Source organism: Microcaecilia unicolor, chromosome 3, assembly GCF_901765095.1.
Source record: "Microcaecilia unicolor chromosome 3, aMicUni1.1, whole genome shotgun sequence".
Taxonomy (NCBI): Eukaryota; Metazoa; Chordata; class Amphibia; order Gymnophiona; family Siphonopidae; genus Microcaecilia; species Microcaecilia unicolor.
In genome coordinates this window covers 74,538,883-74,564,812 of record NC_044033.1, presented here as the reverse complement: position 1 = coordinate 74,564,812, position 25,930 = coordinate 74,538,883, and the positions used below count along the sequence as shown (strand labels likewise).

Genomic DNA, 25,930 nt, shown 5'->3' with positions numbered 1-25,930 from the left:
ATTGTGCCTGTTAAAAGAAAAAAGGGCACGAAAAGAAGGGAGCAAGCCGGCCACGTCGAAAAACAAAGGAAACTTAAAAAAGAGGCGCAAAAGTAAGAAAACTACGGGAGTTTTTTTGTTTTGTTTTTTTTAACTGTAAATTCTACTACAAAAAAGAAAGAAAGAAAGAAGGTCGAAAAGACAACGACAGAAAACTCTTCCCCGGGCTTGCGAGGAACGGGGAAAAACTCGACCGCACCTCACCGCGGACAAAAAATAACTGAGTGGGAACGCTCACGCGATGGGCGTGAAGATGGGTGCGCGCTGCACACGCGCCAGAAGACTCTGGCAAAACTTTTTTAAATATTTTGCTTGCAAAATTGCCGATTCCCGGGCTGACGCGGACGTCGACCCACATGTGAGAACAAGCAGCCTGCTTGTCCTCAGAGAAAGGAATATAAAGCTGGCCTGCAAACCAGGGTGGTATGCATGTATTAGTAATCCTCAAAAAGTAGGACTCCTTTGTGGCCCTTGGGGTGAGGGGAGAATGAGATAAATAATATTTTGTTATGTAAACCCTGAATCATGGCAAAAATAATTTGGTGCTACACATTACTCCATCAGAATACCATACCATGTCTAGGCCAGGGGATTCTCAACTCAGTGCTCGGGATACACCCAGCCTGATTATCTATACTGAATATGCATGAGACAAAGTTGCATTCACTACCTCCACTGTATGCAAATCTATATCATGCATATTCACTGTGGATATCCTGAAAACCTGATTGGCTTGGTGTGTCACAAGGACTGGGTTAAGAATTGGATTATACTGACCTATTTTTAAATGTCCCTTTCAGAACTCAAGTCTTTAGCTAGGTATGAACAGGAAGAAATATTATATGAGACAAGACCAGCATAAATAATTTCCAGAATGTGGAAGTTTTCAAAACGCCTACAAACATCCATATTGTTCAATTAATTACTTACAAGCTTAATGAGTTACTGTTATACAAAAGTCTGTTTATGAAGAAGATGCTGCTTACCGATGGAATTACACATATGCATACACAGAATAGTATAAAAATGTTGCGTAAATACAATTACATAAAAACCATTAGCCACAACTTTCACTGTACATATTTTACTGAGATTAAATCATAATAAAAATATTTACAAAGTTTCTGATACATTTCTGGATATGGCAGAGATGCAGTTTCCATTACCAAACAGCAACTGCTGGGAAAACTATTGTTTGGGACATTTGACTGAACAGCTCCCGAAAAATATATCTCTTTTAAAAATTCTGTTTTAAACATGTAAAAATGCTAGAAATTCCGCATTTGTGCACCAAATTTTATTCTGACATCAATAGAGGTCTTTTGCAAGCACAGAAAAGGGGAAAAAAAACATGAAGAAATTGTTTCTTGCTGAGAGATGGCAGGGGGTCAGAGCTCAAGCCTGAACTTGGCTAAGAGAGGAAGGTGATCCGAGGAATTATTTTCATTGGGGAGTCCATTTACACGCCACAGGTCTTGTTCTGTTAGAAGTGAGAGTCTGCCAAGGAGCGTCAGACCCTTGCTTACACCTCTGGCTTCTCCTGAAAGAAAGCCAGAGAAAAAAATTATTAATTATTAATGCACAAAGTGATAACTCGGTTCTCTCAAAACAGCATCCCAAAGAATTATAACATTGGCTCACAAGACCTGCCAAGCCTGAAGAGCTTTTCCTAATCTCTGGGACTTAAAAAATTATAAGGCATTATGTAGCAACTGTTAAATTCACTTCTAAGTTCCTTCTCCATAGTAGTGGAGGGAAAGGTACACAGAAATGCTTCATTCAAACAAGACCTTCCTTTTGAAGAAATTGCTAGCTAGAACAGTCCTTGGTCTTGACAGTCTATGATCTCTTGCAAGTTGCTGACAGAACTGAGGAAAAAGCAGCAAATAAAAAGTGCAAAAGAGGCAACAGAAAACAGAAGATAATGTTTTCTAGGAGTATTTTAAATTGAGATGTTTAAAGATAGAAACCAATAGCCCTGGGCACTAGGAAGGTGAGAGATGGCACTGTCCTATGCACAACTCCTGTAATATCAACAAACCATTCTGAATTCTTATTGGACACATACAGTTCAGGTCATAGGAGCCAACTTTTCAAAATTATTGGGGGTGCTAAGCCCAATGGAAATGACCCCTCCCTGGACACATACAAGGAATTTTCTCAATATTGGGGGTGCTCAAGCACCCACAGCACCCACAGAGTCGGCTCCAATGGTTCAGGTGACAGTGACTAGTGAATGTATTGAAGGATAGGTACAATGCAACCTTACAAATCCTATCACTAGAGATGCAAAGACCTGGTGATAGCTCCTCTTTTGTGAGTGAAGTGCACAAAAATTATTTGCTTTATTTAACAGCCTTGTTATAAATTAGTGTGCAGGGTGGCTAGCTTTCAGTATTGTAGTCACACATGCTGCCATTACTCTAAGAGCGTGTGCTTCAATGGGTTTCTCCAGGTTCAAGCCTACCAGGTCTACCCAATTTCAAGCAGTTTGCTCAAAAAAAGGCTAGGAATAAAAAAATATATACAGTGGGGGAAATAAGTATTTGATCCCTTGCTGATTTTGTAAGTTTGCCCACTGACAAAGACATGAGCAGCCCATAATTGAAGGGTAGGTTATTGGTAACAGTGAGAGATAGCACATCACAAATTAAATCCGGAAAATCACATTGTGGAAAGTATATGAATTTATTTGCATTCTGCAGAGGGAAATAAGTATTTGATCCCTCTGGCAAACAAGACCTAATACTTGGTGGCAAAACCCTTGTTGGCAAGCACAGCGGTCAGACGTCTTCTGTAGTTGATGATGAGGTTTGCACACATGTCAGGAGGAATTTTGGTCCACTCCTCTTTGCAGATCATCTCTAAATCATTAAGAGTTCTGGGCTGTCGCTTGGCAACTCGCAGCTTCAGCTCCCTCCATAAGTTTTCAATGGGATTAAGGTCTGGTGACTGGCTAGGCCACTCCATGACCCTAATGTGCTTCTTCCTGAGCCACTCCTTTGTTGCCTTGGCTGTATGTTTTGGGTCATTGTCGTGCTGGAAGACCCAGCCACGACCCATTTTTAAGGCCCTGGCGGAGGGAAGGAGGTTGTCACTCAGAATTGTACGGTACATGGCCCCATCCATTCTCCCATTGATGCGGTGAAGTAGTCCTGTGCCCTTAGCAGAGAAACACCCCCAAAACATAACATTTCCACCTCCATGCTTGACAGTGGGGACGGTGTTCTTTGGGTCATAGGCAGCATTTCTCTTCCTCCAAACACGGCGAGTTGAGTTCATGCCAAAGAGCTCAATTTTTGTCTCATCTGACCACAGCACCTTCTCCCAATCACTCTCGGCATCATCCAGGTGTTCACTGGCAAACTTCAGACGGGCCGTCACATGTGCCTTCCGGAGCAGGGGGACCTTGCGGGCACTGCAGGATTGTAATCCGTTATGTCGTAATGTGTTACCAATGGTTTTCGTGGTGACAGTGGTCCCAGCTGCCTTGAGATCATTGACAAGTTCCCCCCTTGTAGTTGTAGGCTGATTTCTAACCTTCCTCATGATCAAGGATACCCCACGAGGTGAGATTTTGCGTGGAGCCCCAGATCTTTGTCGATTGACAGTCATTTTGTACTTCTTCCATTTTCTTACTATGGCACCAACAGTTGTCTCCTTCTCGCCCAGCGTCTTACTGATGGTTTTGTAGCCCATTCCAGCCTTGTGCAGGTGTATGATCTTGTCCCTGACATCCTTAGACAGCTCCTTGCTCTTGGCCATTTTGTAGAGGTTAGAGTCTGACTGATTCACTGAGTCTGTGGACAGGTGTCTTTCATACAGGTGACCATTGCCGACAGCTGTCTGTCATGCAGGTAACGAGTTGATTTGGAGCATCTACCTGGTCTGTAGGGGCCAGATCTCTTACTGGTTGGTGGGGGATCAAATACTTATTTCCCTCTGCAGAATGCAAATAAATTCATATATTTTCCACAATGTGATTTTCCGGATTTAATTTGTGATGTGCTATCTCTCACTGTTACCAATAACCTACCCTTCAATTATGGGCTGCTCATGTCTTTGTCAGTGGGCAAACTTACAAAATCAGCAAGGGATCAAATACTTATTTCCCCCACTGTAATTTATTTTTTTTTAATGTACTTATTAGGAGCTAGCACATTATTTTTTCTTAAAGACATTCTCCCAAGGCAGTGTACAGCAAGAACAAGCCAGACATAAGCAAGAGACAATATCAACAGACAATAGGCTGAAATTTCATGTGTTTCACATAACTGGAGACCAAGGACTAAAGCAAACTATTGTTTTTAAGATACTGTATCCTTCATAAATATGCAACAGAGAGATTTACATACAATGGAGGAAATAGGCATGTAAGTCTTGCATAACAATATTATGGATACCCTGAAAACCCAACTCGTTTGTGGCCCTCGAGGACTGGACTTTGAGGCCCCTGCTCCAAACAACTAGAGACTGAGCTCTACATTATTTCTACAGTACTTAATCCTACCCACAATGTAATTAGGTGCTAATACTCCACAATTAAGTTATGAATCCAATTTATCATTTATTCACAAAAATAATCTCTGGAGCAAAAACAACTGAAGCCAGGATTAACAAATTCTATTGTAATTAATCCTGGTGTTGAAGGGTTGCTGTTTTGCCATGGATGTGTGCACTGATTAGACCATAAGCTCTATGGGGAAGAGGCTGTCTCATGTGTATTTGTACAGTGCTGAATATGCCAAGTAGTGCTACAGAAGTAGTAAGTGGTAGTAGCAGTAGTAGTACTCCTACTCACAAAAGTGGGGATGATGGTCTGCAGATATGGGCTTCAATTGGAATCTGTATCCATATTTAAAATCCATTTATGTGTTATTATGAGTTTCTAGAAGTTTAGGAATAAAGATTAATCTGCCACTATTGGAATGTTGTCTGGTGCGTAGTAGTCAAAAACTTGGTGCATTCTTGAACTGAGATTGAGTTGATGTTTTCTGAACCTTTTTTTCCCTTGGTCTTTGTCATTGTTGGTAGGGTTTGCTAAGTGGCCCTCTGGGATAGGCTAAATGAATAAGGATAGCCCAGGGCAAATACATTCCATGTATTAAAAAAGGAGGAAGGAAGGCCAAACAACAGACAGCATGGTTAAAAAATGAGGTGAAGGAAGCTATTACAGCTAAAAGAAAATCCTTCAGAAAATGGAAGAAGGATCCGACTGAAAATAATAAGCAACAGCATAAAGAATGGCAAGTCAAATGCAAAGCACTGATAAAAAAGGCAAAGAGGGACTTTGAAAAAAAAAGATTGTTTTGGAGGCAAAAAAACACATGGAGGGGCATTTTTGACTGGGGACGCCCATCTCCGAGGACGGCGCTGCGAAGAGGCGGAGCCAACCATATTTTCGAAAAAGATGGCCGGCCATCTTTTTTTTTTTGATAATACGGTTGGGGCCGGCCAAATCTTGATATAAATGTTGAGATTGCCGGGTTTGAGATGGCCGGCTTCGGTTTTCGCCCATAATGGAAACCAAAGCCAGCCATCTCAAAAACAAACAAATCCAAGGCATTTGGTCGTGGGAGGGGCCAGGATTCGTAGTGCACTGGTCCCCCTCACATGCCAGGGCACCAACCGGGCACCCTAGGGGGCACTACAGTGGACTTCGCAAATTGGTCCCAGGTGCATAGCTCCCTTACCTTGTGTGCTGAGCCCCCCAAAACCTACTCCCCACAACTGTACACCACTACCATAGCCATAAGGGGTGAAGGGGGGCACCTACATGTGGGTACAGTGGGTTTCGGCTGGGTTTTGAAGGGCTCCCATTTTCCACCACAAGTGTAACAGGTAGGGGGGGATGGGCCTGGGTCCGCCTGCCTGAAGTCCACTGCACCCACTAAAACTGCTCCAGGGACCTGTATACTGCTGCGATGGACCTGAGTATGACATTTGAGGCTGGCATAGAGGCTGGAAAAAAAAGTTTTTAAAGTTGTTTTTTTGAGGGTGGGAGGGGGTTAGTGACCACTGGGGGAGTCAGGGGAGGTGACTGCAGTTGAGGCCAGCCAAAATCGAGTTTCCATTATGCCAATTTCGCCGGCATTGAGAGATGTCCGGCCACCTACCAATTTGTGTCGGAAGATGGCTTGCCTTCTCTTTCGAAAATAAGCTGGATAGTAAAAAATTTTTTTAGGTATATTAACAGCAAGAAGCCAGCAAAAGAATCAGTTGGACTGCTAGACAACCGAGGGGTAAAAGGGGCACTCAGGGAAGATAAAGCCATAGCGGAGAGATTAAATGAATTCTTTGCATCAGCCTTCAACAAGTTAGATTGGGAGAGATACTGGTGACAGAAAAGATATTCACAGCTGACGGATGAGAGGAGATATGACAGAGGTCCAATAAATGCTGAGAGGGATGTTTTGAAAGACCTGTGTTTCCTGTATTCCTGGCTCTTCTAGGTCAGTTTCTCCCCCTGCTTTTCTTACTGATATTACTTCTTTGGTTCAAAATCTGATCTCTTCCCATAGTCTTGGATCTACTCTGCCTCACGGAAACTTGGGTTTGTGAAGGCTGAATAAACTCTCTTTGATGCCTAGCCCAAATCATTCTTCTCATACTTCTCAATTTTTAAATCACGATACCAATGTTATTCAACCATTACACTCTTTTTTCCCCAAATAATTTCCTAGATATGCCATTAGAAGAGGCATCTGCATGTTGGGAATCAACATTAAACTCGATAGTTAAACCCCAATCTAAAAGTAAAACTAAAACTTCTACACCTTATTCTAGAAAATCTTCATGGTTCCATAGTAGCCTGTTACTACTAAAGCACCAATTACAAAGAGCCGATCGTCTTTGGCGGAAAGATCGCAATAATCCATTATTGAGGCAAACATTTAAGGAACTTTCCTATTATTATAACTCTCAACTTAAGACGGCTAAGAAGAATTTTTATTTCCCCGATGGTGACCCCCATCCTGTTGGGATCAAAAGAAATAAAAAGTTGGGCAGACTGTCTGTGGGACTTGGTCTGACCCAAGCAATAGGCCAATGCTCTCCTGCAATCTAAGGTGTGCAAGGCGCTTTCGCCAGGATGGGCATGAGGTCGGGGAAAGAATATTATCATTGTGTAGAAGGTAAGCCAATCTCTGGACAACCTGTAGTTGTTCGATTCATGTGAGGTTTGTTTTGTCAAAGCTCCCTGTCAAACCTCCACCAGTGTCAGGGGACCTCAACGTCATTCTCACCCAGCTGATGAAAGCTCCTTTCGAGCCACTGACGTCTTGCCATCTGAAGTGCTTGACCTGGAAGGTCATTTTCTTGGTGACTGTTACTTCAGTTCATAGAGTCAGTGAGCTTCAGGTCATCACAACAGAGTAGTCCTCTGCACGCACCCTAGGTTCCTGCCAAAGGTGGTGTCAGAGTTCCATCTAAACCAGCCGATTTGATAAGCACTAATTGCACTGAGTTGAACCCTCACAGAGCTGGTCTTAAGACCAGACTTGGAGCGGTGCAGAAGGTATTCAAGCAGGGTCTGTGTATGGCACGCAAAGGGGATCTAGGGCCTTGCTCTCACACCAGACGGCAAACCTCCTTCATTTGAAAGAATAACACCACTTAGTGGAAGCCAGCTAGACCCAAGAGACACCCTCTGAAAGATCCAAGGAAGCAAATTCTACGCTCTCAACATCCAAGTTATGAGAGCTAGAGATTGAAGGTTGGGATGAAGAAGAGATCCCTTATTCTGAATCATGGTCCCGCAGTCTTGCCTGAGTTTCAGCAAAGTCTTTCTTTCAAGAGGTATGGAAGGATATATATACAGCAGACCTGTCCTCCAATGGAGAAGGAAGACATCCAACGCTAATATGCAGTGGCCTGAAGCCTGGAAAAGAACTGAGGGGACCTTGTAATCAATGTGAGTGGCAAAGAAATCCACCAAGGGAGTGCCCCTTGCTCAGAAGATCTTGCGGACAACAGTCATGCTGAAAGACCACTAGTGCAGTTGCAAAACCCTGCTCAGTCTGTTGGCCAGGCTGTTGTTTTTGTCCACCAGATTAAGTGGCTCACAGGTACACGGCATGTTGGCGAGTCCAATGCCACATCAAGATAGCCTCCTGACACCGAGGATGCAATCCAGTGCACCCCTACTTGCTGGTGTAATATATGGCAATCTGATTGGCTGTTTGAATGAGAACAATTTGGTGTAACAGCCGATCTCTGAAAGCCTTTAGAGCACCCAGATCACCCGGAGCTCAGGAGCTTGATCTGAAGATTCGTTTCCCGGGCGGACCAGACACCTTGAGTGTGAAGTCCATCTGCATGAGTTCCCCAACCAAGGAGGGATGTATCCATCGTCAGCACCTTCTGGGGCTAAGGAATTTAGAATGGAAGTCCCAGAGTCAAGCTGGATTAAATGGTCCACCAGTGAAGTCAGCGAATAAGCTCTGGTGACACTCGGATGGCTTGACACCACCGAGAAGCTAGGGTCCATTGGGCTGATCTCATGTGAAGATGTGTCGTGGGTGTTACGTACTGAGGGGAGATATGATAGAGGTCTATAAAATAATGAGCGGAGTTGAACAGGTAGATGTGAAGTGTCTGTTTACGCTTTCCAAAAATACTAGGACTAGGGGGCATGTGATGAAGCTACAATGTAGTAAATTTAAAACAAATCAGAGAAAATTTTTCTTCACTCAACATGTAATTAAACTCTGGAATTCGTTGCCAGAGAATGTGGTAAAGGCGGTTAGCTTAGTGGAGTTTAAAAAAAGGTTTGGACGGCTTCCTAAAAAAAAAGTCCATAGACCATTATTAAATGGACTTGGGGAAAATCCACTATTTCTGGGATAAGCAGTATAGAACGTTTTGTACTTTTTTGGGATCTTGAAAGGTATTTGTGACCTGGATTGGCCACTGTTGGAAACAGGATGCTGGGCTTGATGGACCTTTAGTCTTTCCCAGTATGGCAATAATGTACTTATGCACCATGTGGTCAAACAACCTTAACATCTGCCAAGCTGTGACCTGCTGAGAGGATCGAACCTGGGACGCCAGTGGGACCAAAAAAGTGCTTGCTCTCGGCCCTGGAAGATAAGGTCGAACCCTCTCTGTGTGTTGAGCAGGGCTCCTATGAATTCCAATTGTTGGGCAGGGCGAAGGTGGGACTTGGGGTAGTTTAAAATGAACCCTAGTAGCTCTAGCACCCAAATAGTCCTCCACATGGACTCCTGAGCATCGTCCTCCAGGGTGTTCTTCACCAGCCAATCGTCAAGATAATGGAACACATGGACTCCCCAGTCTGCGTAGCAATGCTGCAACTACTGCTAGACATTTTGTGAAAAACCTGGGAAGTGATGCGAGGCCAAAATGCAACACGCGGTACTGGTAGTGATGTGTTCCCAGCCAAAATCATAGATACTTCTTATGCACTGGAATTATTTGGATGTGAGTATAAGCATACTTTAAGTCCAGAGAGCATAGCCAATCGTTTTCCTGAATCATGGGGAAAAGGGTGCCCAGGGAAACCATCCTGAACTTTTCTTTGACTAGGAATTTGTTTAGGGCCCTTAGGTCTACAATGGGATGCATCCCCCCTGTTTTCTTCTGCACAAGGAAGTATAGAATTCCTGTCCTTCTTCCTCTGGTGGAATGGGTTCGACCCCATGGGCCTTCAGAAGGGCTGAGAGTTCCTATGCAAGTAGCTGCCTGTGCTGAGAGCTGAAGGAATGAGCTCTCGATGGACAATTTGGAGGTTTTCGATACCAATTGAGGGCATATCTGAGTCGGACTATTTGGAGAACCCACCAGTAGGTTATAAGGCCTCTATAAGTCTTTCGTGAAAAGACTTCAGCTTTCCCCGACCGACAAGTCATGTGGGACAGACACTGGTACTTTGGTTATGCTCTGCTGAAGCCAGTCAAAAACCTGTCCCCTATTTTGACTGGGGAGCAGCAGGGGCTTTGGGTGAACCTTGTTGATGAGAAAAAGCACGCTGGGGCTAAGTCTGAACACGCTGGTGAGAGCAGGTGGCATACCTACACCTCTGAGAGTAATAGGGACCCCTCCTGGACTTGCCAAAAGACCTCCTAGATGTGGAGGCAGATGCAGAACATGTCTGGTGAGAGAGAGGAGAGATATATCAGTATGAATCTTGATGTGCTCTGTGAACTCCTCAACCTTCTCATCCGCCAACCTCTGCTGAACTGACTGTTCCAAGTCAGAAACATGCAGCCATAAGAATCTACGCATTGCTATACTTTGGGAAGATCCTGGACGCCACATCAAAAAGTGTTGTAAGTGCCCCTGGCCAAGAACTTTCAACATGCCTTCTGCTGCTTGGCCAACTGACAAAGTGACTCAGCTTGTTCCAGTGGGAGCGTGTCAGTTAAGTCTAACACCCTGTGCACCGAATCTCGCAAGTAAACGCTCATGAACAGCTAAGACTGGAAACGTGACATGAGCATAGAGGCCTGGAACTTCTTCCTCCTAAAATAATCCAAGGTTCCAGCTTCTCTGCCTGGGGGCGCCGAGGCATAGTCCCTGGAACTCCTGGCTCTTTTGAGAGCAGATTCCATCACCATGGAATTGAGAGGCAACTGAAGCTTATCAAATCCAGATGTGCTATGGATCCGGTACATGGTATTGATCTTCTTTGGCAGTACTGGGACTGACCGAGGGGACTCCCAATTCCAAACATGGACTTCCTGGAGTTCCTCGTGGAGAGGAACAGTCACAGCATCCCTAGGAGGAGACTCATTGTCCAGAACCTCGAGCATCTTGGCCCTGGGCTCATCCTCCACTTCCAAAGGAAATGGAATGGCTGCAGCCATTTCCTTAACAAAAGGAGGGAATGAAAGGCTCTCCAGAGGAGACTTTCTCCTTTCAAGTGGAGGGGAGAGTCTAGAGGAAAAGTACCTTGAATCCTCCTCTGAATCCCATGAGCACTCCTCTTCGGTGTCCTGCCTCGACGTGGAGGAGCCATTTCCTCTAGAATGGTGTCAAGAAGCCATCTCCCGCCTCGACTTTAGCGAAGTTTCCTCCACTGTCGTCAAGGGAGTACTGGCTTAAGTGGTAGTTGACACCAGGGTTGCATGCGGTGTCGGTGGCTGCACCTCATGCTGAGGACCAAGCTGGTCTGCAATGGGAGGCAGGATTGGTGCAAGCACTCCCAATGTTGATGCACACCATTGCAAAAAGCCATCCAACAGGCTCAGGGAACAAGACCCGGATGCGCTTGAGAGCCGACACCGGAAAAGGCTGGGGTGTCAGTTCAGGAGCAGGTTGCACAACCATTGGAGTCAACACGGAAGCTGGGCTGCAGTAGAAAAAGAACTGATGTGCTTGCATTCTTGAGGCGGGTGGGAAGGCACTCACACATGTGCGATGGAGCTTGTCTCATGCTCCACAAAGCTCTATTTATGCTTGCCATAAGTCACAGACTGGGCGACGTGGTCAGTGTCATCCCACTTGTGAGAACAAATAGGCCTGCTTGTCCTTGGATAAAAGTAGTACTAGCTCAGCTTAATAGTTATATTGAATCTACTAATGTATTACATCCTAGACAGTCTGATTTTTGCTCTGACTGCAGCACAGAAACAAATTTAGCATCTCTACTTAGTGAATTGCACAAATTATTAGATGGAGGTGACCTGATATTGACAATCTCATCAAATTTGGTGTAGACTTAGATCATTCATTGCTAGATTCTACATCACATTCACTTGGTATGACAGGTAAAGTTTTGGACTGTTTTAAGTCATTCTTATCTGATGCGGTTTTTAAGTGGTCTCAGCTGGAATACATTCCAAGGAAAGCGAATGCTACATACCTGTAGAAGGTATTCTCCGAGGACAGCAGGCTGATTGTTCTCACTGATGGGTGACGTCCACGGCAGCCCCTCCAATCGGAAACTTCACTAGCAAAGTCCTTTGCTAGCGCCCGCGCGCACCGCGCATGCGCGGCCGTCTTCCCGCCCGAAACCGGCTCGAGCCGGCCAGTCCAGTATGTAGCAAGACAATACACTTCAAGGGAAGACACAACTCCAAAGGGGAGGCGGGCGGGTTTGTGAGAACAATCAGCCTGCTGTCCTCGGAGAATACCTTCTACAGGTATGTAGCATTCGCTTTCTCCGAGGACAAGCAGGCTGCTTGTTCTCACTGATGGGGTATCCCTAGCCCCCAGGCTCACTCAAAACAACAACATTGGTCAATTGGGCCTCGCAACGGCGAGGACATAACTGAGATTGACCTAAAAAATTTACCAACTAACTGAGAGTGTAGCCTGGAACAGAACAAACAGGGCCCTCGGGGGGTGGAGTTGGATCCTAAAGCCCAAACAGGTTCTGAAGAACTGACTGCCCGAACCGACTGTCACGTCGGGTATCCTGCTGCAGGCAGTAATGAGATGTGAATGTGTGGACAGATGACCACGTCGCAGCTTTGCAAATTTCCTCCATGGTGGCTGACTTCAAGTGGGCTACCGACGCTGCCATGGCTCTAACATTATGAGCCGTGACATGACCCTCAAGAGCCAGCCCAGCCTGGGCGTAAGTGAAGGAAATGCAATCTGCTAGCCAATTGGATATGGTGCGTTTCCCTACAGCCACTCCCCTCTTGTTGGGATCAAAAGAAACAAACAATTGGGCGGACTGTCTGTGGGGCTGTGTCCGCTCCAGATAGAAGGCCAATGCTCTCTTGCAGTCCAATGTGTGCAGCTGACGTTCAGCAGGGCAGGAATGAGGACGGGGAAAGAATGTTGGCAAGACAATTGACTGGTTCAGATGGAACTCCGACACAACCTTTGGCAGAAACTTAGGGTGAGTGCGGAGGACTACTCTGTTGTGATGAAATTTGGTGTAAGGGGCCTGGGCTACCAGGGCCTGAAGCTCACTGACTCTACGAGCCGAGGTAACTGCCACCAAGAAAATGACCTTCCAGGTCAAGTACTTCGGATGGCAGGAATTCAGTGGCTCGAAAGGAGGTTTCATCAGCTGGGTGAGAACGACATTGAGATCCCATGACACTGTAGGAGGCTTGACAGGGGGCTTTGACAAAAGCAAACCTCTCATGAAGCGAACAACTAAAGGCTGTCCTGAGATCGGCTTACCTTCCACTTGGTAATGGTATGCACTGATTGCACTAAGGTGAACCCTTACGGAGTTGGTCTTCAGACCAGACTCAGACAAGTGGAGAAGGTATTCAAGCAGGGTCTGTGTAGGACAAGAGCGAGGATCTAGGGCCTTGCTGTCACACCAGACGGCAAACCTCCTCCAATGAAAGAAGTAACTTCTCTTAGTGGAGTCTTTCCTGGAAGCAAGCAAGATGCGGGAGACACCCTCTGGCAGACCCAAAGAGGCAAAGTCTACGCCCTCAACATCCAGGCCGTGAGAGCCAGGGACTGGAGGTTGGGATGCAGAAGAGCCCCTTCGTCCTGCGTGATGAGGGTCGGAAAACACTCCAATCTCCACGGTTCTTCGGAGGATAACTCCAGAAGAAGAGGGAACCAGATCTGACGCGGCCAAAAGGGAGCAATCAGAATCATGGTGCCTCGGTCTTGCTTGAGTTTCAACAAAGTCTTCCCCACCAGAGGAATGGGAGGATAAGCATACAGCAGACCTTCCCCCCAATCCAGGAGGAAGGCATCCGACGCCAGTCTGCCGTGGGCCTGAAGCCTGGAACAGAACTGAGGGACCTTGTGGTTCACTTGAGATGCGAAGAGATCCACCAGGGGGGTGCCCCACGCCTGGAAGATCTGTCGCACCACACGGGAATTGAGCGACCACTCGTGAGGTTGCATAATCCTGCTCAACCTGTCGGCCAGACTGTTGTTTACGCCTGCCAGATATGTGGCTTGGAGCACCATGCCTTGACGGCGAGCCCAGAGCCACATGCTGACGGCTTCCTGACACAGGGGGCGAGATCCGGTGCCCCCCTGCTTGTTGACATAGTACATGGCAACCTGATTGTCTGTCTGAATTTGGATAATTTGGTGGGACAGCCGATCTCTGAAAGCCTTCAGAGCGTTCCAGATCGCTCGCAACTCCAGAAGATTGATCTGTAGATCGCTTTCTTGGAGGGACCACCTTCCTTGGGTGTGAAGCCCATCGACATGAGCTCCCCATCCCAGGAGAGACGCATCCGTGGTCAGCACTTTTTGAGGCTGAGGAATTTGGAAGGGACGTCCCAGAGTCAAATTGGAGCAAATCGTCCACCAATACAGGGATTCGAGAAAACTCGTGGACAGGTGGATCACGTCCTCTAGACCCCCGGCGGCCTGATACCACTGGGAGGCTAGGGTCCATTGAGCAGATCTCATGTGAAGGCGGGCCATGGGAGTCACATGAACTGTGGAAGCCATGTGGCCCAGCAATCTCAACATCTGCCGAGCTGTGATCTGCTGGGACGCTCGCACCCGCGAGACGAGGGACAACAAGTTGTTGGCCCTCGCCTCTGGGAGATAGGCGCGAGCCGTCCGAGAATCCAGCAGGGCTCCGATGAATTCGAGTTTCTGCACTGGGAGAAGATGGGACTTTGGGTAATTTATCACAAACCCCAGTAGCTCCAGGAGGCGAATAGTCATCTGCATGGACTGCAGGGCTCCTGCCTCGGATGTGTTCTTCACCAGCCAATCGTCGAGATATGGGAACACGTGCACCCCCAGCCTGCGAAGCGCCGCTGCTACCACAGCTAGGCACTTTGTGAACACCCTGGGCGCAGAGGCGAGCCCAAAGGGTAGCACACAGTACTGGAAGTGGCGTGCGCCCAGCTGAAATCGCAGATACTGTCTGTGAGCTGGCAGTATCGGGATGTGTGTGTAGGCATCCTTCAAGTCCAGAGAGCATAGCCAATCGTTTTGCTGAATCATGGGGAGAAGGGTGCCCAGGGAAAGCATCCTGAACTTTTCTTTTACGAGATATTTGTTCAGGGCCCTTAGGTCTAGGATGGGACGCATCCCCCCCTGTTTTCTTTTCCACAAGGAAGTACCTGGAATAGAACCCCAGCCCTTCTTGCCCGGATGGCACGGGCTCGACCGCATTGGCGCTGAGAAGGGCGGAGAGTTCCTCTGCAAGTACCTGCTTGTGCTGGAAGCTGTAGGACTGAGCTCCCGGTGGACAATTTGGAGGTTGTGAGGCCAAATTGAGGGTGTATCCTTGCCGGACTATTTGGAGAACCCACTGATCGGAGGTTATGAGAGGCCACCTTTGGTGAAAAGCTTTCAACCTCCCTCCGACAGGCAGGTCGCCCGGCACTGACACTTGGATGTCGGCTATGCTCTGCTGGAGCCAGTCAAAAGCTCGCCCCTTGCTTTTGCTGGGGAGCCGCGGGGCCTTGCTGATTCGCACGCTGCTGACGAGAGCGAGCGCGCTGGGGCTTAGCCTGGGCCGCAGGCTGTCGGGAAGGAGGATTGTACCTACGCTTGCCAGAAGTATAGGGAACAGTCTTCCTTCCCCCGAAAAATCGTCTACCTGTAGAGGTAGAAGCTGAAGGCTGCCGGCGGGCGAACTTGTCGAATGCGGTGTCCCGCTGGTGGAGAGACTCTACCACCTGCTCGACTTTTTCGCCAAAAATGTTATCCGCACGGCAAGGCGAGTCCGCAATCCGCTGCTGGATTCTATTCTCCAGGTCGGCGGCACGCAGCCATGAGAGCCTGCGCATCACCACACCTTGAGCAGCGGCCCTGGACGCAACATCAAAAGTGTCATAAACTCCTCTGGCCAGGAATTTTCTGCACGCCTTCAGCTGCCTGACCACCTCCTGAAAAGGCTTGGCTTGCTCAGGGGGAAGAGCATCAACCAAGCCCGCCAACTGCCGCACATTATTCCGCATGTGTATGCTCGTGTAGAGCTGGTAAGACTGGATCTTGGACACGAGCATAGAGGAATGGTAGGCCTTCCTCCCAAAGGAGTCTAAGGTTCTAGCGTCCTTGCCCGGGGGCGCCGAAGCATGTTCCCTAGAACTCTTAGCCTTCTTTAGGGCCAAATCCACAACTCCAGAGTCATGAGGCAACTGAGTGCGCATCAGCTCTGGGTCCCCATGGATCCGGTACTGGGACTCGATCTTCTTGGGAATGTGGGGATTAGTTAATGGCTTGGTCCAGTTCGCAAGCAATGTCTTCTTCAGGACATGGTGCAAGGGAACAGTGGACGCTTCCTTAGGTGGAGAAGGATAGTCCAGGAGCTCAAACATTTCAGCCCTGGGCTCGTCCTCCACAACCACCGGGAAGGGGATGGCCGTAGACATCTCCCGGACAAAGGAGGCAAAAGACAGACTCTCGGGAGGAGAAAGCTGTCTCTCAGGAGAGGGAGTGGGATCAGACGGAAGACCCTCAGACTCCTCGTCAGAGAAATATCTGGGATCTTCCTCTTCCTCCCACGAGGCCTCACCCTCGGTGTCAGACACAAGTTCACGGACCTGTGTCTGCAACCTCGCCCTGCTCGCCTCCGTGGAACCCCGTCCACGATGGGGGCGTCGAGAGGTAGACTCCCTCGCCCGCATCGGCGAAGCTCCCTCCGCCGACGTAGTCGGGGAGCCTTCCTGGGAGGTGGCCGCGGTCGGTACCGCACGCGGTACCGACGTCGGGGACCTCAACCTGGGCGATGGGCCAGCCGGCGCCACGCTCGACGGTACCGGTGGCGCAAGCACCGCCGGTACCGGAGGGGTAGGGCGCAACAGCTCTCCCAGAATCTCTGGGAGAACGGCCCGGAGGCTCTCGTTTAGAGCGGCTGCAGAGAAAGGCTGAGAGGTCGATGCAGGCGTCGACGTCAGTACCTGTTCCGGGCGTGGAGGCTGTTCCGGGCTGTCCAGGCGGAGCGCATCGACACCTCCTGAACAGAGGGTGAGCGGTCCTCTCGGTGCCGATGCCTGCTGGGTGCCGAATCCCTCGGCGACCCAGAGCTCTCGGTGCCGACACGGGGAGGAGACCGGTGTCGATGCTTCTTCGATTTCTTCCGAAGCATGTCACCGGAGCTCCCCGGCACCGACGAGGAGGACGTCGAATCCATCCGTCGCTTCCTCGGGGCCGAGACTGAAGAAGGTCGATCTCGGGGGGGCTGTACCGCAGGAGCCCTCAGGGTAGGCGGAGACCCACCCGAGGGCTCACCGCCACCAGCAGGGGAATGGACAGCCCTCACCTGCACTCCACCCGATGCACCACCGTCCGACGACATCAGCAGACGAGGTCCTGGTACCACCGACGTCGATGCAGCTATCCGATGTCTCGGCGCCGATGCAGAGGCCCGATGCCTCGATGCACTCGATGCAGGGGCGGCCGAGGAAGAAGGTCTGGACGCTGACGACGTCGATGCACTCGAAGATCCCGGTGCCGATGCCGACGAAGAGCCCGAGAACAACACGTTCCACTGGGCTAGTCTCGCTACCTGAGTCCGCCTTTGAAGCAGGGAACACAGACTGCAGTTCTGAGGGCGGTGCTCGGCCCCCAGACACTGAAGACACGACGAGTGTCGATCAGTGAGCGAGATAACCCGGGCGCACTGGGTGCACTTCTTGAAGCCGCTGGAAGGCTTCGATGTCATGGGCGGAAAAATCACGCCGGCGAAATCAAAAGCCGAAATGGCGAAATTTGAAGCACCAAATTTAGAGGGAGAAAAAATCTCGACCGAGGCCGAAAAGAGGCCTACCCCGACGACAAAAGAAAACTTACCGGGGCAAAAAAGCTGGAAGTACGGGGAGGATTTACACGAAACCCGGCGGGGGGTTTCCGGAGCACTTCCCGACTAGGACAAAGCTTTCCCGAAGGAAAAAAACACGTTCAAAACAAATTGGACGCGCGAGGTCGACTTTCCGGGGCTCGACACGGCGAAAACACGACCGTACCGAGTGCGGACAAAAGAAGACTGGCCGGCTCGAGCCGGTTTCGGGCGGGAAGACGGCCGCGCATGCGCGGTGTGCGCGGGCGCGCGAGGGCTAGCAAAGGACTTTGCTAGTGAAGTTTCCGATTGGAGGGGCTGCCGTGGACGTCACCCATCAGTGAGAACAAGCAGCCTGCTTGTCCTCGGAGAATATAAGTTACTGGCCTTATTGCCTGTCCTGTTTAATATCTTCTTAATCCCACTGTTCACTATTATACAGAATCATGGTATTGAGCTTCAGTGTTATGCTGATGATCTTCTGATAATAGCCAAAGTGTCATCCTTGATGTTTGATCTTACTGCTCTTCATAATGGATGTAGAAGAATCTTTTGGTTCTAAACAGACAAAACTACTGCATGTGAGATATGTGGTGATAGAGTTCCAACTACACACAAGTACAGTATTGTTGGGGAAATTCATCGAACCAATACACATGTTTAAATATTTGGTGGTCCTAATAGATCAACATCTGCAGTTTGAGGATCAAGCCTCTGTTGTGGCGAAAAAGGGGGTTCAACACCTTACGGCAACTGAGTGCTGTTAGGTACAGTATACATTTGATGAGGCTAGTTTGCATACACTGATTCACACTTTTCTTATTATCTAGACTGGACTACTGAAATGTGGTTTATGCAGGTTTAACAACCTATACCCTGAAACATCTGCAAACACTACAAAAAACTGAAATCCGTCTATTGGGTAAAGCCCATAAATACGATCATAAGAATAGCCATACTGGGTCAGATCAATGGTTCATCTAGCTCGGTATCCCGCTTCTAACAGTGGCCAATCCAGGTCACAAGTACCTGGCAAAAACCTAATTAGTCACTAAAAAAGGGGGAAACCATACATCATCATACTCCCACAGTAAAGGATCAAACAAAAACAGAGGAGTAGAACTCACAAATAACGTCTAGAGGCATCAGATAAATATATAACAAAAGCTATTGGATCTCTTGCAGCACACAGCTGTTTCAAATCTGTGCTCTCTTACTGTTTTCATCAATCATTTGCCTGTGAAACGATTAAACTTCTTAAGCTAAATTTCACCTCTGATACTTCCAGTACTTTTAATATTTTTAATACTTTGCATACCAATAATATAATCACCAACAACATCAATACTTTAAGAAATACCCACTTAACTTCAACCACTTCCTTGGGTACAGTGCTGTAAAACCCTAAAGAGCTGTATTTTAGGTGTTATCTGTGTTACTGCTGTAGTTCTACTCCTCTGTAGAAACTTAATTAGTAGCAACATTCCATGCTACCAATCCCAGGGCAAACAGTGACTTCTCCCATGTCCATCTCAATAACAGACTATGGACTTTTCCTCCAGAACTTGTCCAAACCTTTTTTAAACCCAGATATGCTAGCTGCTGTTACCACATTCTCCGGCAACGAGTTCCAAAGCTTAACTATTCTTTGAGTGAAAAAGTTTTTCCTACTATTTGTTTTAAAAGTATTTCCATGTAGAAAATGGCTACAAGATATTATACTGCTGGTACTACACTCCACAGAGACTAGCTAAAATGTTTAAAGGGGGATCTCCGCTCTGTTGGCGTCAATGTGGCATGGAAGGGGATATGGCGCACATTTGGTGGGTTTATCTGCAGGCTCAACAATATTGGTCGAGAGTTGTGAAATTGATTACTAGCATAACAAAAAGTGTTTTTCCTATGAAAATTGAATATTGCCTTTTACATGTGCGGCCTCCAGGAAGCAAAAAATATGGATTTCAACTGGCCACGCAGATATTGGTAGCCAGCAAATTGGTGCTGGCAGCAGCATGGAAACAACAGACTTTGCCGGGGCTCCGGGCGATCTTGAGGAAACTGGACTACATTCAGTTAATGTCTAAGTTGACAGCAATGCGTTTGGGCCGTCTGATCCCCTACCATCAGGTTTGGGACCCCTATACACAGTGGTTGGCGCAGCCTGATCCTGCCTTGCTAAATAATTAAGAGAATGGGGGGGGGGGGGAAGGGGGAAACATACAGTGGGTTCCTGTTAAGCAGACGAGATTATAATTTGTATTTGGAAAATATTATGTTGTATATCTGTAGTTCTACTTGTATGTTCAGTTTCTACTCAATAAAAATTGGGAAAAAAAAAGTATTTCCATGTAATTTCATTGGTTGTCCTCTGGTCTTTGTACTTTTTGAAAGTGAAAAAAAATGATTCATTTTTACCTGTTCTACACCACTCAGGATTTTGTAGACCTCAATCATAACTCCTTCAAGTTGAAGAGTCCCAACCTCTTTAGCCTTTCCTCATATTTGAGAGGAGTTCCATCCCCTTTATCATTTTGGTCGCTCTTCTTTGAACCTTTTCTAATTCTGCTATATCTTTTTTGAGATACGGTGACCAGAACTGAATGCAATATTCAAAGTGAGGTCGCACCATGGAGTGATACAGAGGCATTATAACATTCTTGGTCTTATTTTGCATTCCTTTCCTAATAATTCCTAGCATTCTGTTTGCTTTTTTGGCAGCTGCTGCTGCACACTGGCAGAAGATTTCAGTGTATTGTCTACAATGACACCTAGATTTTTTTTATTGATTGCCGATTCCTAAGGTGGACCCTAGCATCATGTAACTATGATTTGGATTATTCTTCCCAATGTGCATCACTTTGTCCACATTAAATTTCATCTGCCGTTTGGATGCCCAGTTTCCTAAGGTCTTTCTGCAACTTCTCACAGTCCGCATGTGTTTTGACAACTTTGAATAGTTTTGTGTCATCTGCAAATTGAATCACTTCACTCATCATTCCAATTTCCAGATCATTTAAAAATAAGTTAAGCAGCACTGGTCCCAGTACAGATCCCCGTGGCACTCCACTTATTCACCCTCCTCCATTGAGAAGAATGGCCATTTAACCCTAACCTCTGTTTTCTGTCCAATAACCAATTCCTAATCCACAGGACATTGCCTCCTATCCCATGACTTTTCAATTTTCTCAGGAGTCTCTCATGCGGTTCCTTTTTTATCTGCAATACCACTGGGTTGCCTATTTTGTATAGAATCAAATTTAAATTGTTAATATTAGTATACAAAACTTTCTATCACAGCGCACCTCCCTATCTGGGATCGCTAGTCATTCTTCATACTTCAAGGTGCTTAGATATGTCCCTTCATAGGCTGGTTATCCTCTTCACTAATTCAGCATGTTGGGTCTCTACCTGGGAGACTGCCTTTTTTTGCATAGCACCTACCCTTTGGAAGCAGCTTACCACAGAGATTCGTGCACTGGAATCTTTGGTTAAATTTAAGAAACAATTAAAAACACACTTTTTCACTGAAGCATTTGGCTTACCCAACATTTCAATTATGGGAGAGGATTGAGAGTGAGTTTTCTGTAAGATATAGATTTTCTCTTTTTTTTGGAATGGTGTGGTATCTACTACTACTACTACTATTTAGCGTTTCTATAGCGCTACAAGGCATACGCAGTGCTGCACAAACATAGAAGAAAGACAGTCCCTGCTCAAAGAGCTTACAATCTAATAGACAAAAAATAAATAAATAAAGTAAGCAAATCAAATCAATTAATGTGAACGGGAAGGAAGAGAGGAGGGTAGGTGGAGGCGAGTGGTTACAAGTGGTTACGAGTCAAAAGCAATGTTAAAGAGGTGGGCTTTCAGTCTAGATTTAAAGGTGGCCAAGGATGGGGCAAGACGTAGGGGCTCAGGAAGTTTATTCCAGGCGTAGGGTGCAGCGAGACAGAAGGCGCGAAGTCTGGAGTTGGCAGTAGTGGAGAAGGGAACAGATAAGAAGGATTTATCCATGGAGCGGAGTGCACGGGAAGGGGTGTAGGGAAGGACGAGTGTGGAGAGATACTGGGGAGCAGCAGAGTGAGTACATTTATAGGTTAGTAGAAGAAGTTTGAACAGGATGCGAAAACGGATAGGGAGCCAGTGAAGGGTCTTGAGGAGAGGGGTAGTATGAGTAAAGTGACCCTGGCGGAAGACGAGACGGGCAGCAGAGTTTTGAACCGACTGGAGGGGGGAGAGGTGACTAAGTGGGAGGCCAGCAAGAAGCAGATTGCAGTAGTCTAAATGAGAGGTGACAAGGGTGTGGATGAGGGTTTTGGTAGAGTGCTCGGAAAGAAAGGGGCGGATTTTACGGATGTTGTAAAGAAAGAAACGACAGGTCTTGGCAATCTGCTGGATATGAGCAGAGAAGGAGAGAGAAGAGTCAAAGATGACCCCAAGGTTTCGAGCTGAGGAGACAGGGAGAATGAGAGAGCCATCAACAGAAATAGAAAACGGGGGGGGAGCGGGGAGGTGGGTTTGTATTTTTGTAGTTTTACTTATAAAAACTATAGTAATCACATATGTCCAGGTGGTATAGCAAATTTTAATAAGCATAAATAGTCCCATTCCCTTTATCATTTTCATAGCCCTTCTCTGTACCTCTTCTAATTCCGCTGTATCGTTTTTTGAGATGCAGTTATCAAAACTGCACACAATAAGCAGGGGATGGAAATTTTAATCGTTCGTGAACTTTAAAGATCATCCAGGACAGCCGTCAGTCAATGTCACCTCTATGTATGGCTGCATTTCCTTACTGCCTACAGAGAACCCCTTGCAGTGTTCTACAGTTGCTGGTTTGTTCTGTTTTACAGTTGCAGCAAGCAGATTGTGGACTGCAGTGATACATTTTGTTTACAAGCAGGAGGTGGTGCCCAAGGGGTTTTACTGAAAACAGACAAGATTATTTGAAGTTTTGGGTGCTTTCGAGCTCCTCTTTTCTCGCTCTTTTTCTGGAAGATAAAATAAGGCCCAATAAAAGAAACACTCAAATAAAGAGCAAATGCTTTTTGGAACAGAAAATTGTTCATTTTGCTGACCTGTGTGCTTGCTGGCACATTTGTTTATGCAGAGCCAGTGTGAAAGTAAACAGAATCACAAATGACCCTCAACATCTTGAAGCTGATCAGATAAGCATACATCTCTTTCTGTGCCACCTCTAACTAAGGCAAACATATCGCTTAGATGGAACACTGCCCTGATGGGTCACAGTATATGCTGTAGTTCTTTACCTGGCTGTGGAGAGAAATCAGCCACTACAGGAGAGTAGAAAATGTAATCTACTGTGACAGCACTCCGGGAGTGACAGGTTGTAACTTCTGGAATCCCACTGTCAGGCAAGTAATGAGAGTATACAGAAGACAAGCTAAAGTGATGCTGTAAGTTTGATGTTACCCTAGAAATTAAGGAAAAAATAAAATTAACTTCTCACAGAATGTATTTATTTTACTGTGTGTTGCACGATCAGTATTTACTAATGTTCAAATCAACACAGAGTAATGCTTCCAAAATGTAATTTAGAAAAAAATAAAGAAGCCATCAGGTTTATAATGGTTCATTGAAAATCTCAAACAACTTCAGACAGTTTCAATCAGTTCTTTAGAAAAAGTCTTTAATTAAAATATTGTTAAATTTCTCATTCCAGCCTCCCAAATTATGCAACCCAGGTTTCCAGCCTGCATCAATATTAATAACCTTCAGCTTTGAAAGCACTTCTGTGTGTGGAAGCATACTATTATCTGTATAAAAAGTCAACCTCATCAATTACTAGCATAAGTTTCAGGGGTCATTTCTGCTTAACTGAGGTTTACTTCATGTGCATCAGCATACAGCTAAAACTAATCGATTATACATGCTAATCTCTTCCTTGCTCATCATATCTACGTATTGATATGCAGTTTATGTCTATATACCTCCTGTGGATGTCCTGAAACAAGGATGACTCCGAGATTAAAAGCTAAATCCCACTAAATGTCTGAGAGAAAAATTGCATGAAAAGAAATAAAATTCATGGGAAAAGTTACTAGCAATATAAAGGCTGATTTTTAAAAGGAAGCTGACTGCTCAGAGTCTCAATTTAAATATGCTGTAATTGTTGGGTCTAGATATTTTTGTCCCCTTGCTCAGGACAGTTCCTGGGTTATTTTTTGGGGGAAGGGAGGGGTGAAGGGTGGGACTATATATATATATCAAGATGACCTACTGTTCTGGAGAGGAGCTATAAGAACCAAGGCACTTCTGTACTGTACATCTTGTTGGTACATGGTCTGCCTTGCATAGTGTTGGGTTGACCGGTTATCTGAGCTGTTCTTATTATATTTTGCAATTCAGTAAACAAATATAAACACAGAGGAAGCTGACTGCCTCAGTTTTACATGCCTTAAGTTTAATGAAATTTCAGCAGTGCCCCTACATTCCTAAATCTAACATATTTTCAACCTAAAACAGAAACTATAAATGAAGCTCCCTCTTGTTTTGTTTGCTACTCTTAGACTTTACAAACCAGCATAAAGTCTGAGATTGATGGATAAACACTTGAAGTTCCAAGTTTTTGTACAACAGGTCTCCTTGGCCTTTGTTCATCTACATTTCAAGTGACTGACCCTATACTATGGAATTTATTGCCTTAGGAACTGCATAAAATTGACTCACTCGTGTTATTTAGGAAACAGCTTAAGACATATTTGTTTGGGCCTCAATATGGTCCTAGTTGTGATGAACAGATACAGCTCTCATATTTTTCTTATGTTTATAGTTCTATTTAGTGATGACCGGATACAGCGCTCATATTTGTCTCATGTTTTTAGTTTTATGTATTTTAATTATGAATGTTTTAAATTGTAATCTACCATGAATTGTGGAATGAGTGGAATATAAATATTTTAAAATAAAAATATTCTTATTTCTTTTCTTCATGTAGGTGTCTGGCCCTGGAAATCAGTGCTGAGGGCCTTACATTCCTCATCCTGGTCTTGCAGATCTGGGCACTTAACTCCTTAAGGGGTCCTTTTGCTAAGGTGCTAAGTGCTAACACACTTAGCTACACATGACCTCAATTTTCTTTTTTAATGGTCACGTGCTAATGTCAACATTAGTGCATGGCCATTAATTCAACAAATGATAAATCGGCCATTTTACTGCTGCAATAAAAATGGCCTTAACATGTGGGAAAAACCCATGTACCAGCTCTCTAAGGCCATTTTTACCACAGCTTGGTAAAAGGACCCCTAAAGTTAGATACTTGTACCTTTTGAATACTGATCACTAAACGGTTAAAGTGTTTCATATCTACTGATTAATATTTAAATTAGCACAATCATAGCTCTTTTCTTTTGGGGTGGCAATTTCCTCCTGCTCCGCTGTGCTCCCGGTTCAACCAGAATCGACTTCCTTTGGGCTTAGATACCATGAACTGTTGTTTAGAATTGCCAAGGTTTCCCCTTCCCCCTTCTTGTAGGTCCCTCCTATTCACAGCCCAGTCTTTCGTGGGGAGCTGTGCACCAGGCCCTTCCAGAATTCAGGGGCTGTGAAGTCTCCCTCTGCAGCTTTCCCAGCTCTAGCTGACCAAAGGAACAGGATTCTGATCCAGAACTAAACTCAGGACCTTTGGATAGCAATGTACAACACTACAATTAAACCAATTACTGGTCCCTTGTAGCTCACTTCTGTATTCACTCTAAAAGATCTACAAAATTATACATGTTCATTCTTGTTTTGCTGGCAAAGAATATATTTCCTTTCATCCACATATTCCCAAAGAATGTACTTAATATAAGAAAAAAAGTGCTCACTGTTCCCATTTTTTTCAATCAATCAATCTTTTAGTAAGATGGCTTCATGTATCAGCTAGTTAACAAGCAAAGAAACAAAAAGAACAATCCTCCCCAGGAAACACACAGTATAAAACAAACAGCGGAGGTGACAAAAAAACCCCAATCCACACCAAGGGTGCTGCAAAGTTTATTTAATCTTCAAGCAACTTGACACAAATTGTGTTTCAGCAACAACAGCCTACGTCAGAAGTCTAAAAACAATCTCAAAATAATAAATACATAATAAAAAACTAAAACTAATACAATATGCATGTTTATTTTATTATTTTTTAATGTTTACTCTTACTTGAGTCGATTGGACCCTTTATTAGACACTTTCCATTATACAGTATTGGTGTAATGACATTAAGTATATGGTGTTCCATTCTATTACATTGAT

The 25,930-nt window shown here is 45.8% G+C and overlaps 1 protein-coding gene across 1 annotated transcript in view; it reads right to left on the bottom strand.

Annotated features, from left to right (window-relative positions):
- Positions 1-429: 429 nt before the first annotated feature.
- The window catches only part of ANGEL2 (angel homolog 2), a 66,926-nt gene continuing 41,425 nt past the window's right edge, over positions 430-25,930 (bottom strand). The window contains exons 8-9 of the mRNA XM_030196046.1: positions 22,951-23,114; positions 430-1,579 (exon numbers count right to left, since the gene is read on the bottom strand). Coding sequence (XP_030051906.1) covers positions 1,428-1,579; positions 22,951-23,114 — 316 coding nt within the window. The 3' untranslated portion in view covers positions 430-1,427. The remainder of the gene's footprint in view (positions 1,580-22,950; positions 23,115-25,930) is intronic.